Source organism: Melozone crissalis, unplaced genomic scaffold (genome assembly GCF_028551555.1).
Source record: "Melozone crissalis strain CALT ecotype California unplaced genomic scaffold, PUWL_Pcris_2 ptg000016l_1, whole genome shotgun sequence".
Lineage (NCBI taxonomy): Eukaryota > Metazoa > Chordata > Aves > Passeriformes > Passerellidae > Melozone > Melozone crissalis.
Genome location: NW_026535794.1, coordinates 9197940 through 9222887, shown reverse-complemented (window position 1 = coordinate 9222887; position 24948 = coordinate 9197940). Strand labels below are relative to the sequence as shown.

Below are 24948 nucleotides of genomic sequence, written 5' to 3'. Positions count from 1 at the left end.
AGAAAACAACCCCAGAACCAAACCTGACTTTAAAGCATTCTAACAGCTGAAAAGGAAAAAAATGCTGACAAGAAAAATTCTGAAAGGTCATCAGTTTGCTTCTGTGATTACTGCACTCTTTTGAGTGAAAACAAAATTACTTTGTGAAATTGTGAATTTTGTGTTAACAGCACATGGGGTGGCAGAAAGGAAGAAATGGCAACTGCTACTGGCTGAAGGAACAAATGATAAACCAAACATTTAAAATGAAATCTGATTAATTTTCCTCCCCTTTCCCAACAGAGACATTACATTTCAAGAGGTGATGCACATCAAATGCAGCGTTTCTCACATGCAGTAAAACAAAAGAGAAAGAAAGTTGACAGGCTACAAGAAAAATTCACCTTTATCTGACCTACACTCTCACCAAATGCTGATGATCTCTGTGCTGACAAAAGATACAGAGTTGGACAAAAAAAGCTGTTGGCTCTTAGGAGAGGGGGAAGTTGGGGAAGGAGTGAAGCCCAGAAGAAGCAGAGGATTAATGGCCAGCACCAGCTGGAGGGAGAGTGCTCAGAGCTTTCACATACAGTGGATTTTCCCTTAAAAAAAGAGCTAAGGAAACACCAAGGACAAAAAGAATTCCAGAGGCATTTGCCTTTTTGTGCCAAATCTAAAGTAACCTTCTTAATGAGTGCTGTCTTTTGCTCCCTCTTGTGAAGTTTCAGACTTTCAGGGTAGCCAGAAATTGGCAGATCTTTCCAGACCTCTCCCATTTGTCTGTGGACAGTTGTTCACCTCCAGCTAATGTTGATATAAAAAGGAGCAATAGCCCTGAATCTAAGGTTATTCAAAGACTTGATTCACAACACACACTTGTTTGTGAAAAGTCTTTTAAAAAAATTTAAAAGGGGAACAAGGAGAAAAACTACCCTAAAATGCACTGTGGAAAGGAACTTTTAAGCAATTGGGATAATTCTTCTAATTACCATCATCACTTCTCTGAAGCAGCTCTCTGTTCCATCAGTCACTTGTCTCTTTTGCTTAATATTTTCAAGATGATGGATTAGAGAATGTAATAAAGCAGGATGTGTTTATGCCCATGCTACACACGGGCACTGAGCAGGCCATCGAGGTAAAATGCAGGCATTTCATCAAATAACCTGAGGAAGTGACTGTCTGGCATTGGGTGTACACCTGCTTTGTTTCCCAAATAGAAATAACTGTTGTACTCATCTGAAATTAACAAAGCCTTTGAGAAGACAAAATCCAATCTTGAATTGTACAAACAGCAAATGTTTCCCTGATGAATGAAGGCCAGAATCATATCTATCAGGAGTTTACTTGAAACAGCAAATAGCCTATACTTGCTTTGCAAGAACAGATAAAAAGGCTTCTCTACTGTCATAACATCAAAAGTGCACAAATGCTACCACTCTTCCTCTACCATGTCATGTTCAAAATAATATCAGAGTTGGCCACTGAGTTGGTCCACTTACTAAAAGTAGATTTAAATTTAAAGTGTTATAAAGAATTAAAAGTAGAATCTTTTCTTCATTTCTTCCTCCAGCTGATGACTTTCAGCAGTACCTCAAGAAAATAAAATAAGTAAATACAATTGTGAGTCCACACAATTATTCAGTTATATTTGTACCCTGGGTCAAATTGCAAATTCCTTCCTGAATATTGGACAGCACTGTATGGATTTTCCATGCTGTGTGGAGCTCTTTACCCATTCTTCAGCATGAAATGAAAAGGAAGGGTGCTCAATTACTCTGGGGTTTTTTTTTTTTTGGTTCAGAATGAACAAAAGAAAAAACCCAGAGAAGCTGTGGCTGCTCCATCCCTGGAAGTGTTCAAGGCCAGGCTGGATGGGGCTCTGGGCAACCTGGGGTAGTGGAAAATGTCCCTGTCCACTTCAGGAAATGGGAGCTGGATGATCTCTAAGGTCCCTTCCAATCTAAACCATGAATGGATTTGCAATACAGTAATTATCAGAACCTCTTTTACATACAGGATTTAGACAGGATTTTTTAAATGTAAATTTATATTTGCTGAGTAATTTGAATTTATTTTTATACTTTTCAGAGCCATTAAAATGGGATTAACTAAGGAATGTAACAACATAATTTCAAAAAAATCAGTACAAATAAAATCTCAGAATTGTGATTTTTTTTCTCAGCATTGCATTTATGCATTCTTAAAAATAAAAATTAATCAAGTAGTATAATAAAGAATAGTGGCTGCTGCTGAAAAATTGTGAAGTTTAATGAGACTGTGACATAAGAAAGAGAAATAAAGAGCATGAAGAGACAAAGAGATGGTCACAAGAGGCCAGTGCTACTGTCACTGTTACAGCTGAGCTGTCCATCTCCAGCAATGAATGTGAGGTGCCTGCTGCACGTAGATGTGAAATCTCTGCTTTCTTAAAGAAGGAATCATTGAAATTCCTTACATGTGAAATACTTACAGCATTCCTGCCTGCCCCCACAAGTGCCAGATAAAGTCCAGTGTCAGTACCTCAGCAGTAAAATCCCTGTGCTAGCAGAATATAGAAATTGATCACCTTTGAAGAGCAGCAGAAGCTGCTTGTGTTGGTTGACCAGAATCCACGGAGAAATGTCCAAGGTTTGTATAACAAGCCAGTAATTTGTGTAACCTGAGTCCATGGTGAGGCTTTACTGGTGTTTGACAAAACAAGAAAGAGTGACATGCAATAATTGCAATAATTACAATGCAAGGTGATGACACCTAGGTGAGAGCTCAGTACTAGATGGGAAGGAAAGGGTAAACTCCTTCATTCATACCAGAATCTTTGCACAAATCTGACAGTACTATGCAGCACGTATTCTGTGTAAGCTTGCAAACCCCCATCAGGCAGCTTGTGCATCCAAACCCATTTCTCATGAGGAGAAAAGGAATCCCAGCAAGTCATGGGGTTTTGGTGATCCCCTTGCTCAAGTGTCTCATTATTCTAGGGCAGGATTTGTTAATTTTTGAGGCTAAAATTCTCCTTCTGAGCTCATCCATCTACAGATGTATATCGTTAATCATTTGAAATTTGCACAAACTGCCTTTGATCTTTTAAAAGAACTTTTGAGAGGTACTAAAGGATCTATCAGGAATACTGCCTTCCCTTTAGTTGAACTATCTGCCTAACCCACTTCCTTGTGAGGTCATGACATCCTTCGAACATAAATCAATTTCAATCTGTGTTTTAGAGCAAGGGCTTTGAGGTTTCAACTGGGTCAGTTTATGCTTTTGGAACAATGTGGGGAGAGATTTCCCTGCATGTGTTTTGGTTCACCTAGACCCCACCTGGTTACTTTTGTTATCCCATTTTGGTGGCTCAATCTATAGAGTGATGGCCTCTGTGATGAGAAAATCTGGGTACAGGGGGAGTGAACAAGAAAGCAAAGCAGGGACAGCATGAAAGACACCATCACAACCTAAAAAAAAGCCTGATCTTGATTTCTTTCCAAGCACTGTGGTCAGAGAATGTTTTAAGGAAGAAAATGAGATGGCTTTGTGGAAAGCCTTCTGTATACCCCCAGGGTAAGAGAGAATTCTTATTTAAAGCCTTCAAAAATGGTTTATTTAAACTGCCAAACAAGAAGAGATTGGCAGCAAAGCTGAACTTCTAAATAATACAGACCAGATGGGACACTTGTGAGAGACAGGTTGTGCAGGTGTTTAGAAGGAAAACTTTTATACAGCAGAGTTTCTGAGGGAAAACTGGTGGCAGGACACACAAGGAGGGACGTGTAGTCAAAGAAAAAGGCTTTGTGGAGATATTCTCAAAGCAACACTTTGAAAAGATACAAGCAATGAAAAACTGCATTTATCACAGCTCAGGACATCCAAGAACTTTTATCCTTATTCATCAAGTTTAAAAGCCCAACCCATTTACTGACACGCCCATTTACAACCAATAAAATAAACCTTATTGAAGCATTTACATAAATTAACCTTTAAACTATTACTGCTGGATTTTAGGAATCAAAACCCTATTGAAAAAAAAAGAATGACACAGACCTCTTAAACTTTCTTTTATTACCCATAAACTCAAGAAGAAAATGTTCCATTAAATTATGTTTTCAAAGTTGTTCTGCAGTTTTAATTTTTAAACCACATGGTCCTTATTAAGGAAGAGAAAGTTTGACAGATGCATTTTGAGATAATAATATAATAATATAATATTATTATTATAATGATATGAGATATTATATGATAATATTGGTGAAATAATATGACAATATTGGTGAAAATACTACAAAGTATTTCAGCACAGTCTTTTGAATCCCTTTCACAAATATTTGTGTGGGAAAACTCAGTCAGTGCTGTGATTTAAAGAGAAAACACTTAGTCTTTCTAATAACAGCAGAAAACATGCTCACACCTGGGCTGCATTTTTTCACCTCAGCCTTTAGCTTCCATAATCACTCATCACTGATGTTCATTTTAACCCCACTACCTCTTCTCTGTTTTCCCCCCTGCTATCCTCTCTTCAGAATGAACCAAAGAAAAAACCCTGCCCTCTTTAGAATTATAACCATGGAAATACAGTGCTAATTATCTCATCCTATTAACCTTTGTCCTGCCACTGGTTACACTCCCTTGTTGTGCACTGCCTGAAGTGTCCCTCTGAATTTTCAGCAGATTTCAAAGGCAGATGTGCTTGGATGGAGCATCCCTGGTTTAATGGGTTCCCTCTGGAGCTGGGACTGCTGTGACAGCTCCTGTGGCAAAGCCAACCTGATCTTCAGGGAGGCCAAAGGGAGTTTGCATGAAAAAGATTAAATAAACCAGCTATTAACGATGAAAGTTTGTTATACTCAAAACTGCAAAATTTGGAGCCAGAAGGTTCTTTGAGTAGTGCCCAGTCAAGGCAACAGAAAGGATGGACACAGGAAGATGCTTGTGGCAAAAATAGTGTGGAAATCTTTAGAAAAGAGAAATACAGAGAGGCAAGAAGCACGTTTGATCTCCTGGTCCCTTAAGATGCTCCCTGGTTTTGTTTTTCTAAGCAATATCGTCTGTTGCTGTTCCACAACTGTATTATTATAACACTATTTAAAAGTGAATTTTCTCACCAGGCATCATTCCAAGCCCTCACATCTGTGACTTTTATCTTGCTGCATGTTTGCTTCTAAATTTGAAAAAGGTATTTAGCTACAGGTGTTAATTCTTCCCTGGTTTAGCCCCAGGACCATTGTATAAACGAACCTTTTTAACTTTGAGCAAAGCTGGGTATATATTAACAAAGAATACATTTCATGCAACTTTATTGTCTTTTTACAGAATAAGGAATAAACCAGATCATTTCAAATAGACCTTAAAAAAAGCTTAGTGCTAGAACCTGTCCCCAACTAAATACAGTAAGAAAATAACCATTTCTTTCTTAAAATAAAATGTAAAGATAGTTATGACATTCAATAGACATTAAAAGTACTTATTGCTTCTAATGAAGAATATGTCTTCATCAAAATGCCCTAGTTTCACCTTTTTACATTCATTGTCACAAAAATAATGTTATAAATGCATTTCAGATATGAAAAGACACCATGCTGTTTGACATTTAATCATCTTCTGAACTCAAAGCTTAGCCTTCACATTTTAGTTTATTTTAAATAATAACAAAAGTTAGAAATCAGAATGGTTTACCTAAATTCAGCTGTGGAGCACTGGGGTCAAGAAGATTCTCCTTTTTTGCATCTTCCTTGCATTTGTGCTCTTTTTTCTTAGTCCAGTATTTGCTATTACGACGACTATTTCTTTTATTCATGGGATTTGTAAAAGTTGTTGGTATTCCTTGTCCTTGACTTAGAATGTTAAAGGATCCTGCAGCTGATGATTGTGTATTATATGATCCTGTAGAGCAACTGCAGAAACTGCTCTTGTCTCTTGTTTGGAAGAACAGCCCTAAAAAGCAAAAAACCCCCAACCAATCTTGAATAATTATTGTTATAAATTATTTAAAACCATACAGATTATAGTAAATTAAATGAAACTCTGCACTTAGCCAATATTTTTCAATTGTTAAAAGCTTTTATACACATACAACTCCAGTAGTTGAAGCCTAACGTGCAATTACTGTAATATGAAATTTAAGATTGATGTTTCTGACACATCCTAGTTTTAACTTATAAAAAGTCAAATGAAATCTTTGATTTATCATTTATATTAAATAAAATAACAGCAATTTTAAAGTTTTAATTACTGAGCTCATAATTATTATATTCAATAAACTCATTATGAATTATAAAAGTTTGGCATGCCCAAACACATTTTAATTTCATATAATTAAAAACAATCCCAAAGGCTAATTTTGCCTTTCAGAGTCCTGAATATAAACAAGAATGTATTATTTTTATACAGGGAATGGGCTTATCTACCTGTTCCTCCATTTCTCCCCATGCTTATGCTTTATTTTAGGAGAACCCTGTAAAATCATGATGTTGCATTGCTGATCTTTAGCTGGTTTGACAAGAATAGTGTTCCTTTACATGCAGACATGTACAAGGACTTCAATAATATTTCTCAGGAGAAGCAGCCTCCTCAATAGCAGATAAGAAACCTACAATTTTTGTTGTTTTCTCCTCAGGATCCCATGGGAAAGAGCTTAACATCTGTTCCAGGCACAGAAGTTAACTTTGGATCCATAAATCACCAAGTCTGTTCCCCTCCTGGCAACCTCATTTCACCCTCAGTGGCTGCCAGCAGTGTGCAGGGAATGGACACAGAAAAAATGGCAGCAATCACAAATTTCAGGCTGAACTGACAAGATGTGGCTGCAGCAATAAACCCCAGAACTGTTCTGCAGGATTGGCTTGTTGTAGAGAGGGAAGGCAGTGATACACTGGGCAGGGATGGTGTTGGCAGCCCCTTTGGGCTGGAGCTGCTCCTCTGAGGTCCCAATATCCCCCCTGGTCCAGCATGGGGATGTGACTTGGTGCCAGGGTGGAGGTGCAGGGATGAGTGAGACCCCTGAGCTATGACAAACAGGAGCCACTGCCTGCAGGGCTGCTCTGGTTCACACCCACAGCAAGGTTTAGTTTGGAAGGGGCCTTAAAGGTCACCTTGTTCACCTCCCCTGCCATGGCTGGGGACGCTTCCCACTATCCCAGGTTGCTCAGAGCCCCATCCAACTTGGCCTTGGACACTTCCAGGGATGGGGCATCTACAGGTTCTCTGGGCAACCTGTGCCAGGGCCTCACCACCCTCCCAGGGAAGAATTTCTTCCCAATATCTAAACTAAATCTACCCTTTCTCAGTTTAAAGCCATTTAACTCCTTGTCCTATCACTCTGTTCCCTCTCCTGCTGTCCCTTAAGGCACTTGAAGCTGCTCTAAGGTCTCCCTGGAGCCTTCCCCTCTCTAGGCCGAACAGCTCCAACTCCCAGCCTGTCTCCATAGCAGAGGTGCTCCAGCCTCCTGACCATCTCTGTGGCATCCTCTGCACTCACTCCTCCAGGTCCATGTCCCTCCTACTCTTGAGGCCCCAGACCTGGATGTTTCCGTGTGTGGTGGTTCCACAGCCAGCCCTGCTTCTCTCCGCTCACAGCTCAAGATGGGGTGACCAGAGGGACTCTGTCTGTGCTGCAGAGAAGCTGTGCATGTGGCACTTGGGGACATGGTTTTGTGGTGGATCCGGCAGTGATTAATGGGTTGATGGTTGGACTCATTGGTCTTTTCCAGCCATGATGATTCTTGTTAATTTTTTGTCCCTTTTCCCCCAGCCCCACAGGCTCGGAGGGAAGGGTGGCAGTGGGAGATGTTTCTCCATTCTCCTCAGAGGGTGCAGTGGATCCTCTCCTGGCTTGATACCAGTTTCTGTCCATAGGGAAGCCCCTGGGAATGATTCCTTTCTGGTTTTCCCTACCACTCACTGTATCCCACTGCCTCTAGGCAGTATTTTCCCCTTTAGCTTTATGTATGTGGGGTAATGGGGAGGTTAGTGAGCATTAGTTGTGTTCCTCCTTGTGCATTTGGATTTGAAGACATTTTTGCTGTGCTTTTAAATTTTTAATGTGTATTTTTAAGCTGGCAGGTAGTAAGATGGGAGGAGGCCCTGTGATTATCATAGATTTATAGAATAATTAAGGTTTGAAATGACTTGAAAAATCCAGCCATTAACCCAGCACTGCCAATCCACCACTGAACTGTCTCTCTAACTGCCACATCTACAATTTTTTAAAACACTTCCAGGCCAGGTAATTCCACCACTTCCCTGGGCAGCCTGTTCCAGTGCTAGACAACCCTTCCAGTGAAGACATTTCTCTTAATTTCCAATCTAAACCTCCCTTAAGTCAACTTGGGGCCATTTTCTCTCATCCATACTGTTTGTTACCTGGAAGAAGAGAATGCCCCTCACCTGGCTACAGCCTCCTTTCAGGTACTTGTGGAGAGTAGCAAGGTCCCCCCTGAGCCTCCTCTTCTCCAGGCTCTCCATCCTCAGCTGCTCCTCACAGGACTTGTGCTCCAGAGCCTTCAGCAGCTTCCTCACTGCCGTTTTGGGTGACCTGTGTCTTTGGCAAGTCTATAATAGAATAACCATGAAAAAAAAGGAAGAAATCTTTAAAAAAAGGACAGATGAACAGAATCCATATGGATCAAACAAAGGTCTTTGTCCCCTAGTATCCTATTTTTGTGCAAGGCTCAGGGACATGGTAAGGATGTGTTTAGTAGAGCATCAGCTCCTTCAGGGACTTCCCACATTTTAAAATGTGGTTTCCTGAACCAAAGCACTGCCCATGTCTTTGGTTAGCACAGATGTGTTTCTTTCAGATACAGAATTGTGTGGAATCCACTAGAAAGAGTGTGGGCTTCCTCTGGCCATTTCCCTGGTTATTCTCACTTGGTGGCCCTTTATTTTTCATGAGGAGAACAGGCACAGATGGTGCCTCAAATCCAGGTGTGCAATTTCTTTGATTTTTTTGGGTTTAAATACTTGTCAGAGTCCTTCTCAGCTGCTGCTGACTTGAGAGATTTGTTTTCCTGTGGAAGTGACATTTTCTGAGCAAAAGCAGTTAGGCTGTCCTGAGAGTAATCCTTTGAGCAGCATATAAATGGAGTGATTAATCCACTGGATGCACTTCTCTGTAATTACAAGTAATTACTTTAAAGTCAAATCTGCAAATGAGAATACCTCTCTGTACGGTAGGGGAAGATGGAAAAAGCAGCTGAAGTGGCTATCTTTAAAATGACATTAAATCACTGATTGTTTCCAAAGGCAGGAATTAAATGATAAAATAGCAGTTTTTAAAGGAAACTTGCACATTATCCTGACACCAAATGTGATGAAGGGATATTTTACAGTATAAACTTTTAAAGATTTTCAGTAATAAATTTAATTAGGAAATAAAGTAGAAAACTCGATTTTCTGCTGTCTAAAATTTAAATGAAAGGATAAATGCTGAAATATTTTCAAAAGCCAACCCACTGATGTGTATAAAAATCGCTGACATGTATAATTTTGGATATAAAGATGCTGAAAATTACCTCTCTTGTGCCTATTTCAGTTTCAGTTTTATGCTTGAACATGATTCAGCACTCTTATGTCTTTTCAGTATTGCATTCAATTTTTTTGTTAGAATCTATGACTGACTTTCCTAAAGTGGCTAATAAGCTTCTTTTCAAATAATGCTTGCCATCTCTTCTATTTCTGTCATACCTCATTAAGGTGATCCTATACACATGTATGCTTAATTAAGGCTTTTCGTTAAAATAAGCCTTTAATCCAGAGGTGCTGGGCCTTAATTGAAACTCAAAGATTAGTGTCCTCTCTCATTTTGGTTTTCACTTTTACCATACTTCCTACTTCTTCTAAAGTAAAATGCGTTAGCCTTAGCTGATACATGGCCAGGAAGAAATTAAAATTCATACTGCAGTCTTCTGGAGAGTAACATGCCTTGGTAATTGCCATTTCTTATTAAGTGCCACCTTTTACCAAGAGCCTCCACTTCAAATGCAGAAGGTTGCTTTAAACACTCCAAGGACATTAACATAATGAACACGCTGCCTGTTTTGAAGGTGAGTAATAAGTGACTAATGATACCTGGTTTTATCCATCTGTATAATTTTTAAATGTTAATTGTATGTTTAAATAGTGCTGAAATCTCAGATCTGTCTCGAATGACTGACTTTTACAGAAGATTTAGGAAAAATGAGGATTTTTAGCTGCACTCAGGTGAGGTACTGTACATTGCAGTAAATTTTAAAACCTTTTTGGAGGAGTGAGACACAGATTCAACATCTGGTCTTCTAGAATGAAATGCATCAGCTGAAGAGCCAATCTATTTTCTTCTTGTGGAGCTACAACTGGGCATGGCACTGCTAATTAGCAGAGGCAGGTGGCCTGCTGTCATCAATGGCAGGAGAGCAACTTTTCAGGAAGAGCTATTAAATTGTGTGGGCTGAATAAATCTGATACAGAAACAGCGATGCTGGGGAAAAGGTTTGAAGCAAACTTTTTAGTGTAGCAACTGTAATGGGCTCCACTGATATTGTGTCTTTACATCATGAAACTTGCTGCCTGTAATGTGTTTTTACACCTAAATTTGTTTAAAAAGTGTGATAAAAATATGAATGTAAATGAAAGGAAAGCAGTACTATTGCGCAGGTTGGTGGTTTCTAAAAGGATGTGTTATAAAAGTGTGTATTGGCACAATAAATGAAACCTGTGTGCAGAGAAGTAAGCATGGTGAGGGCTCTACCTGCCCTGGGCTAATCCCTAAATGGTTTTGTTAGGTAGGATGGTCCCAGAGATGGTCCCAGGGATGGTCCCAGGGATGCTGGGCTGTGTCCCTCCCTCCCAGCCAGGCTCCAGGGTGTAAACATTGAGCAGGATGAATAAACCTTTGCCTGTGTGAACACACAGATTTTTTTCTCCCACTGGAAATCAGGACATTTATGCTTCTGGAAGCCTACAAGCCAGGATTTCTTCTGAGAACCAAGTGCACTGCTGTCATAAACAATGAGAGCCGAGGCTGAATGCATTAAAGAGGAATTCCAGCTTGAAATACTTCTGCTGGCTAGGGAGGGCAGGTTTTGGCAAATCTGCACATGTGAGCCCTGCCTTTGACTCAGCAAGGAACACTGTGTCACAGACCTTTGTAGTTGCCCTGTTAAAGGTTGTTTTAAGAGATCTGAGTCAGACATCCTTAATTACAAAAATACAGTGTCTGCCCTTTCTTCTCAGGAGTTTGAAAATGTTTTACTTCATTTGCTCTTTGTTCACATATATTAAATACATATTTGTTTGTACATGGGCATACTCTGTATTTGTCATTGTTGTGTTATTTTCTTAGTGTTTCCATTTTCTGTTAATTTCTGTTAACTTTCAGCCATGTGCTTCCAACTCAGTGGGAAAGCTGAGCAATTTTAGTTTGTAAGGGTAGTAGAGATGTTATTAGGTCTCATTTAAAGCCCTTACAAGCCAGTGAAAAGGTTGTCACTTGTTCCTAGCTGAATTAAAAATCTGCTCTGTTAAGTAAATATTGCTTCCTTCTCAGGGAGAAAAAGTTTAATTTAAGGATAAATTTGTACTTATACATTATTGGATCTAACTAGATTCCAACCAAAACATGATTTCATATATGACCACTGATTTTTATTGAGCATATATCTTATGGAAAATCTTTTTTACTCCAATAGTGCACATTTAGTAAGGATTTATAGATCTAATGTGCTTTATAGTTTTGAAAACATTAAAGTATTTGATAAGAGTGCAATGGCAATTGCTTAGGTAATGTTGCCATTAAAAGAACAAAACATCTTGTTTGCAGTATTTCTGATGCCTGTGCATTAACCATGTGTGGTACAAAGCTGTGTAATGTGGTAGATGTAGGAATGTTTAGTTTTGGATCTGTTTATGAAGTGCTGAGAATGTTCTAATCTCTAATTTCCAGTCAGATTAATATTTGCTTAATGGAGACATTTTTCACTTTGTGGGATATCTGTTTAATTGTGTAAAGGGGGAAATTTCTGCAAATGTGTAGAGTGCAAGCCTCAAATTCATACCATTGTCACCATTTAATGCACTGAAATTGTTTCCTCCTTTCTGTTTGTCTTTGGAGAGGTCCTCATTCCTTGGGGATGAAGTAAAGCTCTGGTTCCATCACTGCAGCCTTCAGAATTAGCACTGAAAACACAGGATTCTTTCCCTGGATTGATGAAAGTAATTTCTTGTTTGCTGTGTCAAACAAAGCATGCTATTTGTCACATTGTGGTTTGTGTATCTTTTAAGAAGCTTTCAACTTTGATCTGAGCCAAGGTACACTCAGTAGCACAGATGACAGAAGTAACAAACCAGTGATGTGCATTGTCATTCACACAAACTCTTAAAGTCAACAAATACTGAGACTTAGATGTAGAAAACCATACTCTGCTTTTGAGGGGGCTTGTGCATTCTTGTGAGAAAATGAAGACCTTTGCTTTTCTTGTTTCAGACAAAGGTGTGGAACAATTTATTAGTTGAGGATTCAGTTCAGTGTCTGCAATCAAAAGGTGCCTCATCTAGTCCAGATTCTGGCCCTTGCTGATATTTTCTGGGTAAACAGCTGCATTTAAAAGACATTGTGGAGATGGGCTCAGTAGCACATAAAAGCTGCTTTCTTCAAACTGTCATCACAGAGGTTTTCAGAGCATGCTTTTAATACTTCCAGAGCTGCTGTTTGTGTCTTTTTCTCCCTTACCCCCCCGCTCTCTCTTTATGTTAAATGCTATTTGAAACAGGAGTGTTTTTTTAAATACAACTTTCACCTGCTTTTTACCTGATACGTCTGAAGGGAAATTAACCTTTTGTGGAGCAAGATTGAGGGCTAGAAAACTGTTTCACAAACGTAACATTTTAAGAAAATTAAAAAAGGGAAAATGATAAAAAGCCAGCAGTATTTATGAATGGTTGCGTGATTCTGGAAGCTGCCACATATTAAAACTTTCAGGTTTGAGGCACTGTTTGATCACCCACTTTGGCCTTCTAAGATTGTGCAAGGAATTTTATGCAGTTGTTTAGAACTTAAACCGTTTGTTTAAATCATGTATTTCAGAAAGACATCCACTTTTCATCTAAAAATTTCATAATGTGGAGGAGGTTGTTTGTTCAAGTGATTAATCATCATGACTGTTACTCTTTATTATATCTCATTTGAATTTGTCTGGCATCAGCTTCTCACCATTTGCTCTTTTTATGCCTCTCTCATCTAGGCTGAAGAGCTCTTTATTAACTGGTATTATTTGCTCCTTGAAAAGATACATTAACGATGTCATCAAGTCATCCCTCAATTTCTGTTGTTAATCTGAATAGATTGGGTTTGTCAGACCACTTGAGACATTTGACTAGGCCTAGAATATTTTACTGTCTTTTTGCACCCTGTGCATTACACAAATTTTCAACTTAAAAAAATTAAGATACTTGAAAAATATAGTATTCTGTTCTTTGTTTCATCAACCTATACAAAGCAAAAAATATTTCTTATTCTTGCTTAGTGTTACACATTTCCTCATAGAGCAAAAGTGTATGCAGCAAAAGCCAATCTTTACAAGAAAGGGTATTTTCCTAAAATTTTGCTTTTCTTCTCTTGTATTTGCAGATTAAAATGTTCCATTTCTTAAAGGCTGCTCAGACCTCTCATCTTTGCAAAATACACCCAAGAACAGAAGACATGATAAACAACTGCATCTGTGGTGCAGCAAGGGGTAAAAACACCTCTAAAGAGGAACATTTCAGTAAAATAATAAAACTTGCAAATACTGATATAAGGAGCTTAAAGGAAACTCTGAGTAGGGCTTAATGTCTGGCATCAGGATAATGTAGGTATAATTTATCACTTGTGAAATATGGTGCTAAGTTAAAAAATCAATGAGGGGCAATAATTCATTTCTCTGTACTGAGCAGGAAAGAGATTGGGATGTGGAAGTGGGAGGCTGCTCCATAAATCCCATAGGTTTTCTTTAGACAAGAAAAGCGAAGAGTTAATAGGACCAGGAGAAAATACATGGGCTAAATCCTACCTTGAATAGGTTATGAGTGACAGTAAAGAGCACAAAGCAAAGACTATTTTCTTCTCTGATGGGGTTTAAGGCAAATATGAGTAAAGATAGATGAAAACATTGGTGTGCATTGTTAAAAAATAGGGGTTTATTATTATTTCAGAGCCATTTGCTTTAAATACCAGTGTAATTAAACTCAAATACTTTAGAGGAAATTTGAAGAATGTTTGTAGCGATAATGTGCTCAAAATACACGAGGAGTCACCAAGGCACAGAGGGAAGAAACTGAGAAGACAAAGAGCATTTGCAGAAACAAAATGTTTTGGTGGCTTAGAACTTCAGCAGAGCAGATCATAAGGAACCACTTGCCTTAGAATTTGCTATTTACAAAGAGCAAGTGTTGCCAAAAGCAGTGATGTATATACAGGGTTTGCAACAACCCATGGAATTAAATGACAGTGAAAGTCAGAACTTGTGGCATTCGTCCAAGAAATCTGAAGGAGCTAAAGAATTGCTAACTGAATTCCTATTAAAACTTAGGTAATTAATCAGGAAAATGTGATACAATAGAGGAACACTGGAGGTAGCCAGCTTCATACAAAACCCTGTTGGGATAAGTGGTTCTGAGAATGCTTCCAGGAATTACAATGGTGAACTTTTTTGGTGTCAGGAAACTTAATTGATAAAGTCATTAAAGATAAAAGACCCAAATCTACAAAGAGCCTGGATGGAGTATAATTCTAAGGAAAAATAACCCTGATTGTTGCAACAGTATGTCTTGTTGCTCCAGCCTTACAGATTATTTCAAAGATGAACAATTTAATGGAGAAGTTTACAAGTACATATATAGCTTTATCAAAAGGGCATGAGTTCCACAAAAAATACTAGACAAAGTTTTTCTAGAGAAGCTACTAGCACAGCTCAGCATAAAAATAAAAACTTAGTAGTTAAGGTGAGACAAATAAAGCCAATGAGGGGGAAAACTAGGCTGATGATAGAAAACAAAAGGTTTTCTTAGAAAAATACATCAGTGGGATATCCAAGGATCATTGTAGATGTGTTTAAACTGCCACAGGGACAGAGTAAGTGCCTCCTCTTTTTGTGACACAGCAGGTCCAGCTCCTGAGCTGCCCTGTGTGTGCCCATTCCTGCACCTTCCCAAACCATGGAGGTGTCACAGACCTTTCTGTGCTGCACCCTGTTGTGAACCAGATTTTGGAGGAGAGGCCAGAAGTGGTGAGTAACGACATCCCAGTTTGCTGACGAAACAAAATAAAGCATTTTCTCACCATGTTTCTAGGATAAAAACCCAACCTCAAATGCAGGAAGGGTCAAGGGGGAAAATGGAAATGATTAGAGGCATGTGGGGAGCTTCTTTACAAGTAAATTAGCAAGAATGGTCCAGATTTGCAGCTGATGAAAATTGGCACAGTTCCATCAGAATCAGGGCACGTTGCCAGTTTACACCAGCGGAGAACCTACCCCAATATGTTTTTAATATGAAAACCAGGGTGATTATAGCAGAGACCTAGAGCAAAAGACTGACATAATTGTGAAAGGAAGGTTGTGCAAAGGCTGCAGGGTGGGTATTTAGAGGTGTGGGGTTTTCTGCGTGCTGGTTAGGATCAGTTTTTGCAGTCAATGCAAAGTTGCTTTCTAATTTTTGCTGTATGATGCAGATTTCTTCTGTCATATCCCAGTCTGCTCCAGTCTAGTCCTTTCTCCTACCTTTTCCCAGTTCTAGTTCTGGCATCAGGGAGGCTTTTTTAACCATGCTATGTAGGCACCACAGAGCAAAAGGAGAGCACTGAGAATGCAGTAGGCAGTTCAAAAGTCCATCCAGCTGTCAGAGCATTTCTGCTCCTCTGCCATCTGCCCAAATTGCCTTCAAGGTGAGGGACTTGCCTTCTGCCTCTACCTCTGCATCACACAGATGTAGTGGGAGCTAGAAAATCTTTCTGGAAAGCCAAGTTAACCCTTCTGTGGGTGGCCCACATTGAGCTCAAGGCAGGCTTGGTGATGTGGATAAACTGCCCAGGTTGTGCCACCAAGCTGTGGATGCACAGGGCTCAGGCTGTGTAAAAGCCACAGTTTTTCTAACCTAGGTGCCTATGTCTTCCTACACTGGTGCAGAAAATATTCTGTATAGACTACTAGGATAGAGGCTGATCAACTTCTGAGGGTAAAATATGTTCAAAGTTGTTCCATTTTTAGAGCTCTGGGAAGATAGAACATATTATCCAAAGGCAGAGGCTTTAAATCTGCCAACTCCACCAAGACTCCCTTGAGCACATGTAGCAGGACATGTCCCAGTTTTATCTCTTTTTCTGCAATTACCACACCAGCAATATCTGAGAAAGGAGTAACTGTCTTGAATGTAGACAAAACAGTTTTTCCACTCACATGGAAGACTTTCACAGAAATTTTCCAGAAAAGTTTCTTCCTGAGACAGAAACCTGGCATGGAAAACAAGTCAAGTTTGGCAAGGTTGTGAGCAACTGAAAATATGCAATAAAGTGGTGCTAAACCACTTAATTATAAACACAGTTACCAGCTAAATAATTTGTGGAGTGAAGATGTGCTTGATGCAGCTAATTGCACTTCCTGATACTACCTGAAATAAAAGGTGAATTAATGAGAGGGAAACACAAAGTTAATGAGAGTTAATGAGGCAAAAACCCCGTGCAAAAAGTTCCATCCACATGGGGGAGAGAGAGAACCAATCCCTGTTATATCTGCAGGGCAAGCCACTGCATGGAACACTCATACCTTCTAGAATTTTGGGATTGGTGTTACAAAGAACAATTTCAGATGACGTCATTAATATCCAAAATTATTTGTTCCAAGTCATATTGACTACTGTTCCATCCAACTTCAGATAAACCCAAGGTTTTCTCCTAACACTGTTTTGCACAATAATAGATTTTTGAAGGGATTATTTCTTTTTCTAAATCAGAAGTCACTTAATATTTTAGATACTGGTCACTGGGCTATTTGTGCATGTTGATTCCCCAGTATTTCTCATTTAAAAATAATTTTTCTCCCTATTTTTTTATTTTAGATGCCTGTTTAAATGTGTATGTATTTTCCAGTTTAATTTTTCATTTACAGAGAGTAAAATTTCCTAATAACCCTCATATTTCTAATTAGAATTCATCTCAGAGGTGAAAGAACCAGCATAATATTTGTTGAATAGGAGACACAAATGCTGTTGCTAATGTGATGGAGCTATTGTGCCTGTGTAAGGCTTATGTGCAGGAGGGAAAATAAATATTTATTCCAAGTATATCTGTTAATTTGACAAATATTATTAAATCTCTTTACATACATCATCTCTCCTAAATAGAGCTTTGCATGTTTTTTTTCTAAAATTATACTTTGGATTTGGAAGAATGAGTAAAATCAGACATTCTGTCAAAAATATGCTAAATTTTATGGTAGTCCATACAATTAAAAAAGTAAATTGCCACTCAGGTTTAGTGTTGTCAATACTGATGGAAAGGTTGCTGAGTAGTTCTTGTTGAATGAGATTTTCTCTAATGTTTAAGCCACCAATAAAACCTCCAGTTAAGCCCTTCACAGGAAACTTAAGAATTGACTGATGGGAGTCACATGGTTAAATCAGTGCTTGTTATTCATAATTTATTCAATGGTTGATGGAAAAAAATTGTCCAATTATTTGACAAATACTGCTTGGCAAGATGATTTACAGAGAATAATGCAAGTATTTGTTGAAGAATTTAAAGTGACAAAAACTGCAAAAATTACGGCCTTTATTCTCAATGCAGTGATTAGAGCTGATTGAATGATATTCAGACAGTTTGACTAATTTTGAATAGTCCTTACACAGGCAATATTCCCATTGACTTCAGCTGGAATTTTGCCAGAGTAAGGACTGCAGGATTGGACCTTTGAGTGTAATGTCTTGAAAGGGTCCCTTTATAAAGCAGCAGCTTAAATTCTGAACTGCAATGAAAACCCATTTTCACTTTCCTCTGCTGCTTTGCCTGTTCTGTGGAATTGCTCTGTATGAATGTTAATCCCATTCCCTCTTTATCAGCAGAGGGTGCTATGGGAGTTTTGTGCTCTCCAGTAGCCTTTTGTTTATGCACAGTTCAATCTAATTTAAGTTGAACTGACCATTTCAATGGGAGTCAAGTGTGTATTTAAATGGTGTGTGGGAGAGCCATAGTTTAATGGCAAACCATTTCCCTAATTGATCCAAGTTAAAGAAGGGAGACATTTTAAAGTGGATATTTTCAGATTCCTGGCCTCTACCCCCATATCCTCCTAAAGGGGTCACTGAACATGGTCTTACACCTTTGCTTGATAAATGATAACATTTGCATGTGTTTTTGAAAGGCAGGTTCAGTATTCCAAATTACTAGAAATGTATAACAAACTAATATTTTTGAATATAATATTTTGTGACTTTTGAAAGTTCCTTATTTTTCTAAATGTTAGTAGGACTCCAATACAAAACAACAGTGTTTACAAGTCCCTGATATGGAAGTGCCCGAAAGAGGGAAAATGGTTTTTGCTAAGTCAGTTTATTATATGCTTTGTTACAAGAGTGTTAAGGTTGTAAAGTCAAGTGTAGGGAAAACAGAAAATACTTAGACAATCTTCATTCTGGTTATTTTTTCAATTGCTCACCATCATCCTGACAGGGATATTAAATTACATGATTGCATAGCTACTTTTTCCTATGAGATGTCTGTGCCTTTAACATATACAAAAGAGATGGCTGAATAGGAGCTTTATGAAATGTTTCTTTTTATCTGAATTGCTCAGAGTTGTTGCCACTGAGTTATTTGCTGCACACCATTCTGTCCAGCACTGAATGCATGATTATCAACTTCCTCAAGGATCTTTCTATATAGTGCTACCATAAGAGGGTAGTTTATTAATTCTTTGGTTAATCAGTGTTCAAACGGTTTTTTGCTATTTAATGCTTGGGGACAGAAAAAAATGGTGAAATATATGTTAAAAGTGATCAATTTTATGAATTCGAGACGCCTTAAACCTCTGGCATTTCAGAATACACTTCTTGTAGGGAAAACACGTCTGTGGCCAACTTCTGCAGTTCTGGATTCCCAGCTCTTTCATAAATCAGAACTGTGATTTCAGGCAATCTGGATTTTCAGAAAGTCAGGGCTGGACAGTCAGAGTTCAGCAGTGCAAAGTTCAGGGCGATCTTTTTGGCGTCATATGGGTTGTGGCCAAAACTGACCTGACTGCAATGCTTGAGGATTATATTCTTTTATTTAATGACCTCATTTCCAACTTTCCTCATGCACTGCCCATCTTTCAACTCCTGTTGTAAGGGAGAGTAGGTCTTAAAGATGGCATTCTCATTTCGAGCTGTGATGGGCTCCCAGCCTGTTTGGGCTCTTGGCACACAGAATGAAATGGCCTAATGTAGATTAAAGGTCCAAAACTGCTGAGGTGCTGGAGCAAAGTTATGGAGGGATTCTGGAGTGCTGGGATTTTTCCAGACTTATTTTTCGTAATGTCATCCTGTGGAAGGAAGTGAGATTCCAAACTTGTTGGGAAGGTGGTTGTAAATCTGCACATGTTGATTGCTTGAGACACTGGCAAAGACAAAATCCTTGGAGGCACTGGACAATCTGCTGCCATTTGTTGTTCTCCACCATGTGGCTCAGTTCCCACTCTGAACTTTGTAATTGAACTTCTTTATTCAATCACGCTTAAACTTTTCTGCCTGATTCTCGTTCTACTGGGATAATTTGCAGTGTTCCTTTCTAACCATGACCAAGGAGAGGGGAGATAGGACAGAGGCAATAAAAGAGAAAAGAGGGAGAAAGTATACAGCTTTCATTGCTGGTGGGCCAGGTGGGTGCACACAAAGGCTCACCAAGCCCTGCAAGGGGATGGACCTGTGATTCAGGAGGATGAGGTACACACACACACTCTGCCCCAACAGGTTTCAGTGGCTCCAGCTGTGCTTCTTATTTTCTCTACAGTCAAATGTTCCGCTCAGTCTGTGTGGGCAGATGTGCAGAAACTCATCACTTGGCTGAATTTGTGGACATTTTCACAAGAACAACAGAATATTGATGCTATGGCAACCCCTGTGCCATGTTTCCAAATCCTGATCTGAGTCATGGAGGGAGCCGTAGCATCTCCACCAAGCAGCTGTAAAAGGTATTTTTTACTTGAAATGTAAAAGGTGGGGGGAGAAGGGAACAGGGAAAGAAGTGTATTCATCTTCCCAGCCCTGAGAAAGGGCAGAATACTTCTAGGTCAACATTTCCCAAAATTTTCAGCCTTAGCAATTTTCAAGTCTCTCAGCCCAAATCATTACAGTTTGGGGAAGATGTGAACTCCTGTAAAATGGTATTTTAGTGGGAAGTCTGAGACAGCCCTGTCCGAGAGCACTGCCCACTGTAGATAGCATCTCCTCTGCCAAAATCCACGGTCTTCTGCTGATGAGAAAGTTTTGTTCATTGTTTTTGTCGTGCCTCCTAACCACCTTAGAAATACCTGTTTTGATTAACTCCAGCCCTTGCACAGATTAATTCTGCTTCCTCTGGCATCGTCAAAATAGTTTTTATGTTTGTTTTTTGGTTTTAAATAGTGCTTTGAAATCCAAAGGTGATGCCTGTATTGTTTGAGGCTGTTGCTAGAACAGGTGTAAGATGATGAGTTTCCTGAAAGTGGTTGTAATAATAGAAACAAAGGTTGAATTTCTAAATTAAAGACTGCCAATTTTTCTTTTGTTCTTGTTTGACACTGTAACTAACCAGGGAACTTCACTTCCAAATTTTGCTTATTGCTCATATTCACATTTGTGCTCTTAGGACTTACAGTAGTAGAATTTTCTTGTAGGTCAAATTAATATCTTATTAATTAATATTCTTCCTTACTGATCTCTAAAAGGTGGTCTTGCTCTCTAACTGCTAAGGAATAAGGATTTTACTGTTAAGGATATTTTTACTGTGGCATGTCTCTTAAGTAAAAAAAAGATTTTTTTTTGTATTTAGGTGGCTATTTATGAAGTAATATAATACTCTTCTTAAACCTAGTGCTAGAGGAAAATATTTGAGTTGCTGTTAATTTGTTAATTCTGTCATTGAAATAGTATTTTAAGTAGAGGTCTGTACTAGAACAAAACAGATGCAGAAAAAGGTTTTCTTATATCCACTTAGAGGTTTAAGTGTAGCTGGAGATTTGTCTTTGTATGTAAATGTTAGGATGTGTATGTGCTTTTTCCACTGTTCTTATTCTCTTATAGAGAGTGCTGCTGAACACTGAGACCTAAGCAGCCAGGAGAGACTAAACAGATGAAATGTACTTCTTCATCAGGAGGAGCTTTCTTGCCAAGTTTTCCAGCACATAATGTGTTTTGTTTTATTAGTTTTTTTCTGTTGTAAAAGTCTCTTTAACCTCTTTTTATGCTGATTACAATAAGGAAGCTAAATGCTTTCCTAGTTTGTTCAGATCACTTGTAAAATTATTGGTGCCAAACTCAATATGGCTCCAATTTTTCTTTATTTTAATTATTGCCAAGCTCTTCTGCCATGCTGTGTGCTCCTATTTTATGTTACATCCAGTTTGAGTGAAACTGTCCTTGTATTGATTCTCGTGGTGACCTGCCAATCACTTCACTTTGCCTGCACTTCTCCATATGGAGAAGTTTCTTTGATATCCACAATCAACAGCTCTTCCCAGTTCCTGGGATGTTTAACTTTTAGATTAGGCTATCAAAAGCCTTTAAATCTCAGGCAAATTACATGCAAGTATGTTTAGTATAGATGTTTCTCAAATTCACACTTTTTTCCATTCTGTGTCTCAATTATTTCTGATTGCATCCCACTGATTTTGTTTCTTCTTCAGGCCACAAGTAAAGAAGATTCCCTATTTTCAAGAATTTTCATTATTTTTATATGGTATTCTTGTGTTGAAAGCATTTGAGCACTCTTTCCAAGAGGGATGAAAAAGGAGGCACTACAGAAGGAAAGACTAACATGGGAGAAGGAATCTGAAGAATGAAAGAAGAAAAGAGAAAGCAGAGAATTCTATTGATGTCCCATAGAAATATGATTTATAACTAGAAGTAAGAGCTTCATGTGAGTATTTGGTCCTTTATTACATAGTAAATGCAATGTAATATCCTTTTTCCAGGTCAGGATACAATATCTAAAGTATACCTGTAAAGTATTTGTTTATTAGGTATCTGCATTTGGATTCAGGCTTAATCACCAAAGTGACCTAGAATATTTTGTTCATGATGATCCAAAACCTGAAGGAGGGCAAATCTTCCCAGTCTGAGTCACTTAGATAACACAAGAAAATAAAAAGCCTGGGGTGTTCAGAAGGCAGAGCACCTACAGGGTGAATTGGAACAGTGCAAAAGTGAGTGTTCCCCTTCTGGAAAATTTTTATGAAGGAACATTTTTCAAATGAAACAAAACAAATTGGAAAAATATTTTGACAAAAAAAAATATAAAAAATTGGAAAAACTTGTGTTTCTTCAGATGGTTTAGTGTGTTCATTATTTACCTGCCATGTTCAGTCAGGAGGAACCAGGAGACATACGCAAGTGTGATTGATCCTTATTTGCAATAAAGAACCAGGACTTAAAATTCCAGATTTCACTGATCTGCTGTTTCTTTTAGGCAGATTGATTGGGAACTCCTAAAATATGCCCCATTCAGTATAAAGTATAGGAAATTCCAGTTCCTCCTGCTTAGGAAGCTTAGTCCTGGTCTGAAGACCACCTGAGGTCATTCTGTATTACATTATCTCTCAGTGCCTTTATCCAGGGAACTCCAGGAAGTCATTTATTTCATGGTACAACAGCCTTTGTCAACAGCTTGTACCCTTTGTGCAAAAAGCAGATAATGGGCAGTACCAATGATATTGTCCTGGGAGTATGGGCTGTAAATCCCTTCCAGAAAGTTTGGCAAATACTTGGGTATTTGGCATGAAGAGTACCTGAGCAAACTTCGTTCAGGACAGGCTGTGGATGGCTTTGTGCATGGCACTGGCTGTGTGTAGATCCTGTGGCAATGCACATTATTATGCTCACTTTTCCTTATTTATCTAAAACCTCAAACCAGTTCAGTTTCTGTTACTTTTCATTTATGCTTGTAGACCCATTGGGAATGACTTTCCTGGAGGTGTCAGTCTCAGCTGAAGGAGTTGGGGAGGAAAATGCTCCAGAGGGAAGGGATGGTGTGCTGCACTGCACAATCCCTTCCCTCTTCCTCCAAGGCTTTATTTTAAAAAAGCCCAGGAGAGACACAGTATGGATCTGGACATGGAGAACCTTGATTCACACAGCCTAATCTGCACTTATTTGATGCTTTCTGTTGCTTGAGATTCCTTGGAAGCTCTAAGGTAACATACAGTTGCAGTTCAACTTCAGATGGAGTTTGGGCTGTAAGAATCTGGACCATGAGACCTCAGGAGCTAAGGAATGACCACCAGAGTGTTTCCTAGAGATGTTGGTATGAATAGTTGGGAGTAGAGAAGCTGTGGGTTTTTTTTTGTTGTTTTTTTTTTTTTTTTGTTAATAACCTGAGGCATGTAAAATACTTGAGTAGTAAGACAGTAACAGCTCTTGATAGCATCTTGTGACTTTAGATTGGAATGGCCACCTTAGAAGAAAAGCTCTGTATTTCTTCAGACTTCGGGATGTTACAAGTATATCCTGCTAACACAGTCTGCTCTTTATCAGATCTTTGCCACTATGTTCCTGTTCATCTTCTGTAATGAAACTCTTAAATGAATTGAATTAACTGGAAGGCACCTCTGAATAACATACCAATTTTTCTTAAGTATCCAAATCTAAGACTCCATGGGTGGGAAATGCGTTTTTAGGTTGTCATTAGGAAGTGGTAAAAACCTGTGCAGTAGAACTAGGGTACAGTGTTTCATGGTAGTTACATTCTTTAATGAAACAAAAAAAAAAAAATCATGTCTTTGCAACCTGCCCAGCACCTTTAGATGGATTTTTTTTTGGGTAATGAACATTTTCTGTATGCAACCTTTAAGCAATGATATTACATAACATTTTATGTACATAACATATAACATTTTATTGGCAGGCCTAAAATTTTCTGTTCTGGAAAGAAACTTCCCAGACCATATTCCCACAAGAAGTAAGTTTTAATATGTATCTCCCTGATCCTTTTTTTCTTCTGTTCAAAGAAAATGTCAGCTCTCTTTACAATTGTCCAGGAAGCATTTGCAAGAGGTTAAGTGATACTACAAGTATTCCTTAATTGAGTTTAGATGCATTCCATGCATTTTTACACCAGCATCAAAGAAAACATCTTCCCAAAGATAGGCAGCTTCTCCTCATATTTCAAAAAATCATCACGTATTTTCATCAAGCTTTCAGGAATGAAAGCTGCTGGACTGCAGTGTTGTCATAATAAAAAAGAAAGGTGCACACAGAGGTTCTGTGATCCAGAGGTGACAAGTGCTGAGCAAACAGCCCGTGAAGGCATCTTCCTACCTGACAGCATCCATCTCCATCCCTTATTGCTCTTGTACGGGCTCAGATATGTTTGATCAACTTTCAGATGATTGTCCTGGCAGCAGCAGGTGAAAGCAGCCAGGATACTTTGATTCAGAGTAAAGTACAAGGCAGTCTGAAGGAACCTTTCATGAGCAGTTGCTGCTCTGCTGACAGTGAGATTTGTTTGGGGAAACTGGGATAAAAACAGTTTCCATTTCCCTCCTTTCTGAGAGAGGTTTGGTGAGGATACTGTGTGTGTAAGGAATTTCTGCTCTCTGACTTGAATATTAACACATCTGATATTCAGATTTATTGCTGCAAGATATGAGTCTGATTTGCCTGCACCTGATATTTCCAATTTAGTGGCTGGGTTATTCTTTCACTTTAGTTTTTTAAAAGCTGTTTTGAAGCACACCCATTCCTGTGGCACAACCAGTGCAATTCTCTGTGAGAAATATGGAATCACTCAAATTTGAAGCAGCTCAA

At 38.7% G+C, this 24948-nt stretch overlaps 1 protein-coding gene across 1 annotated transcript in view; it reads right to left on the bottom strand.

The window, feature by feature from the left end:
- RNF32 (ring finger protein 32) overlaps positions 1-24948 on the bottom strand; it is a 76724-nt gene that overhangs the window by 3415 nt on the left and 48361 nt on the right. The window contains 3 exon segments of the mRNA XM_054273409.1: positions 1634-1716; positions 5644-5703; positions 5706-5901. Of these exon segments, the coding sequence (XP_054129384.1) occupies positions 1634-1716; positions 5644-5703; positions 5706-5901 (339 nt within the window).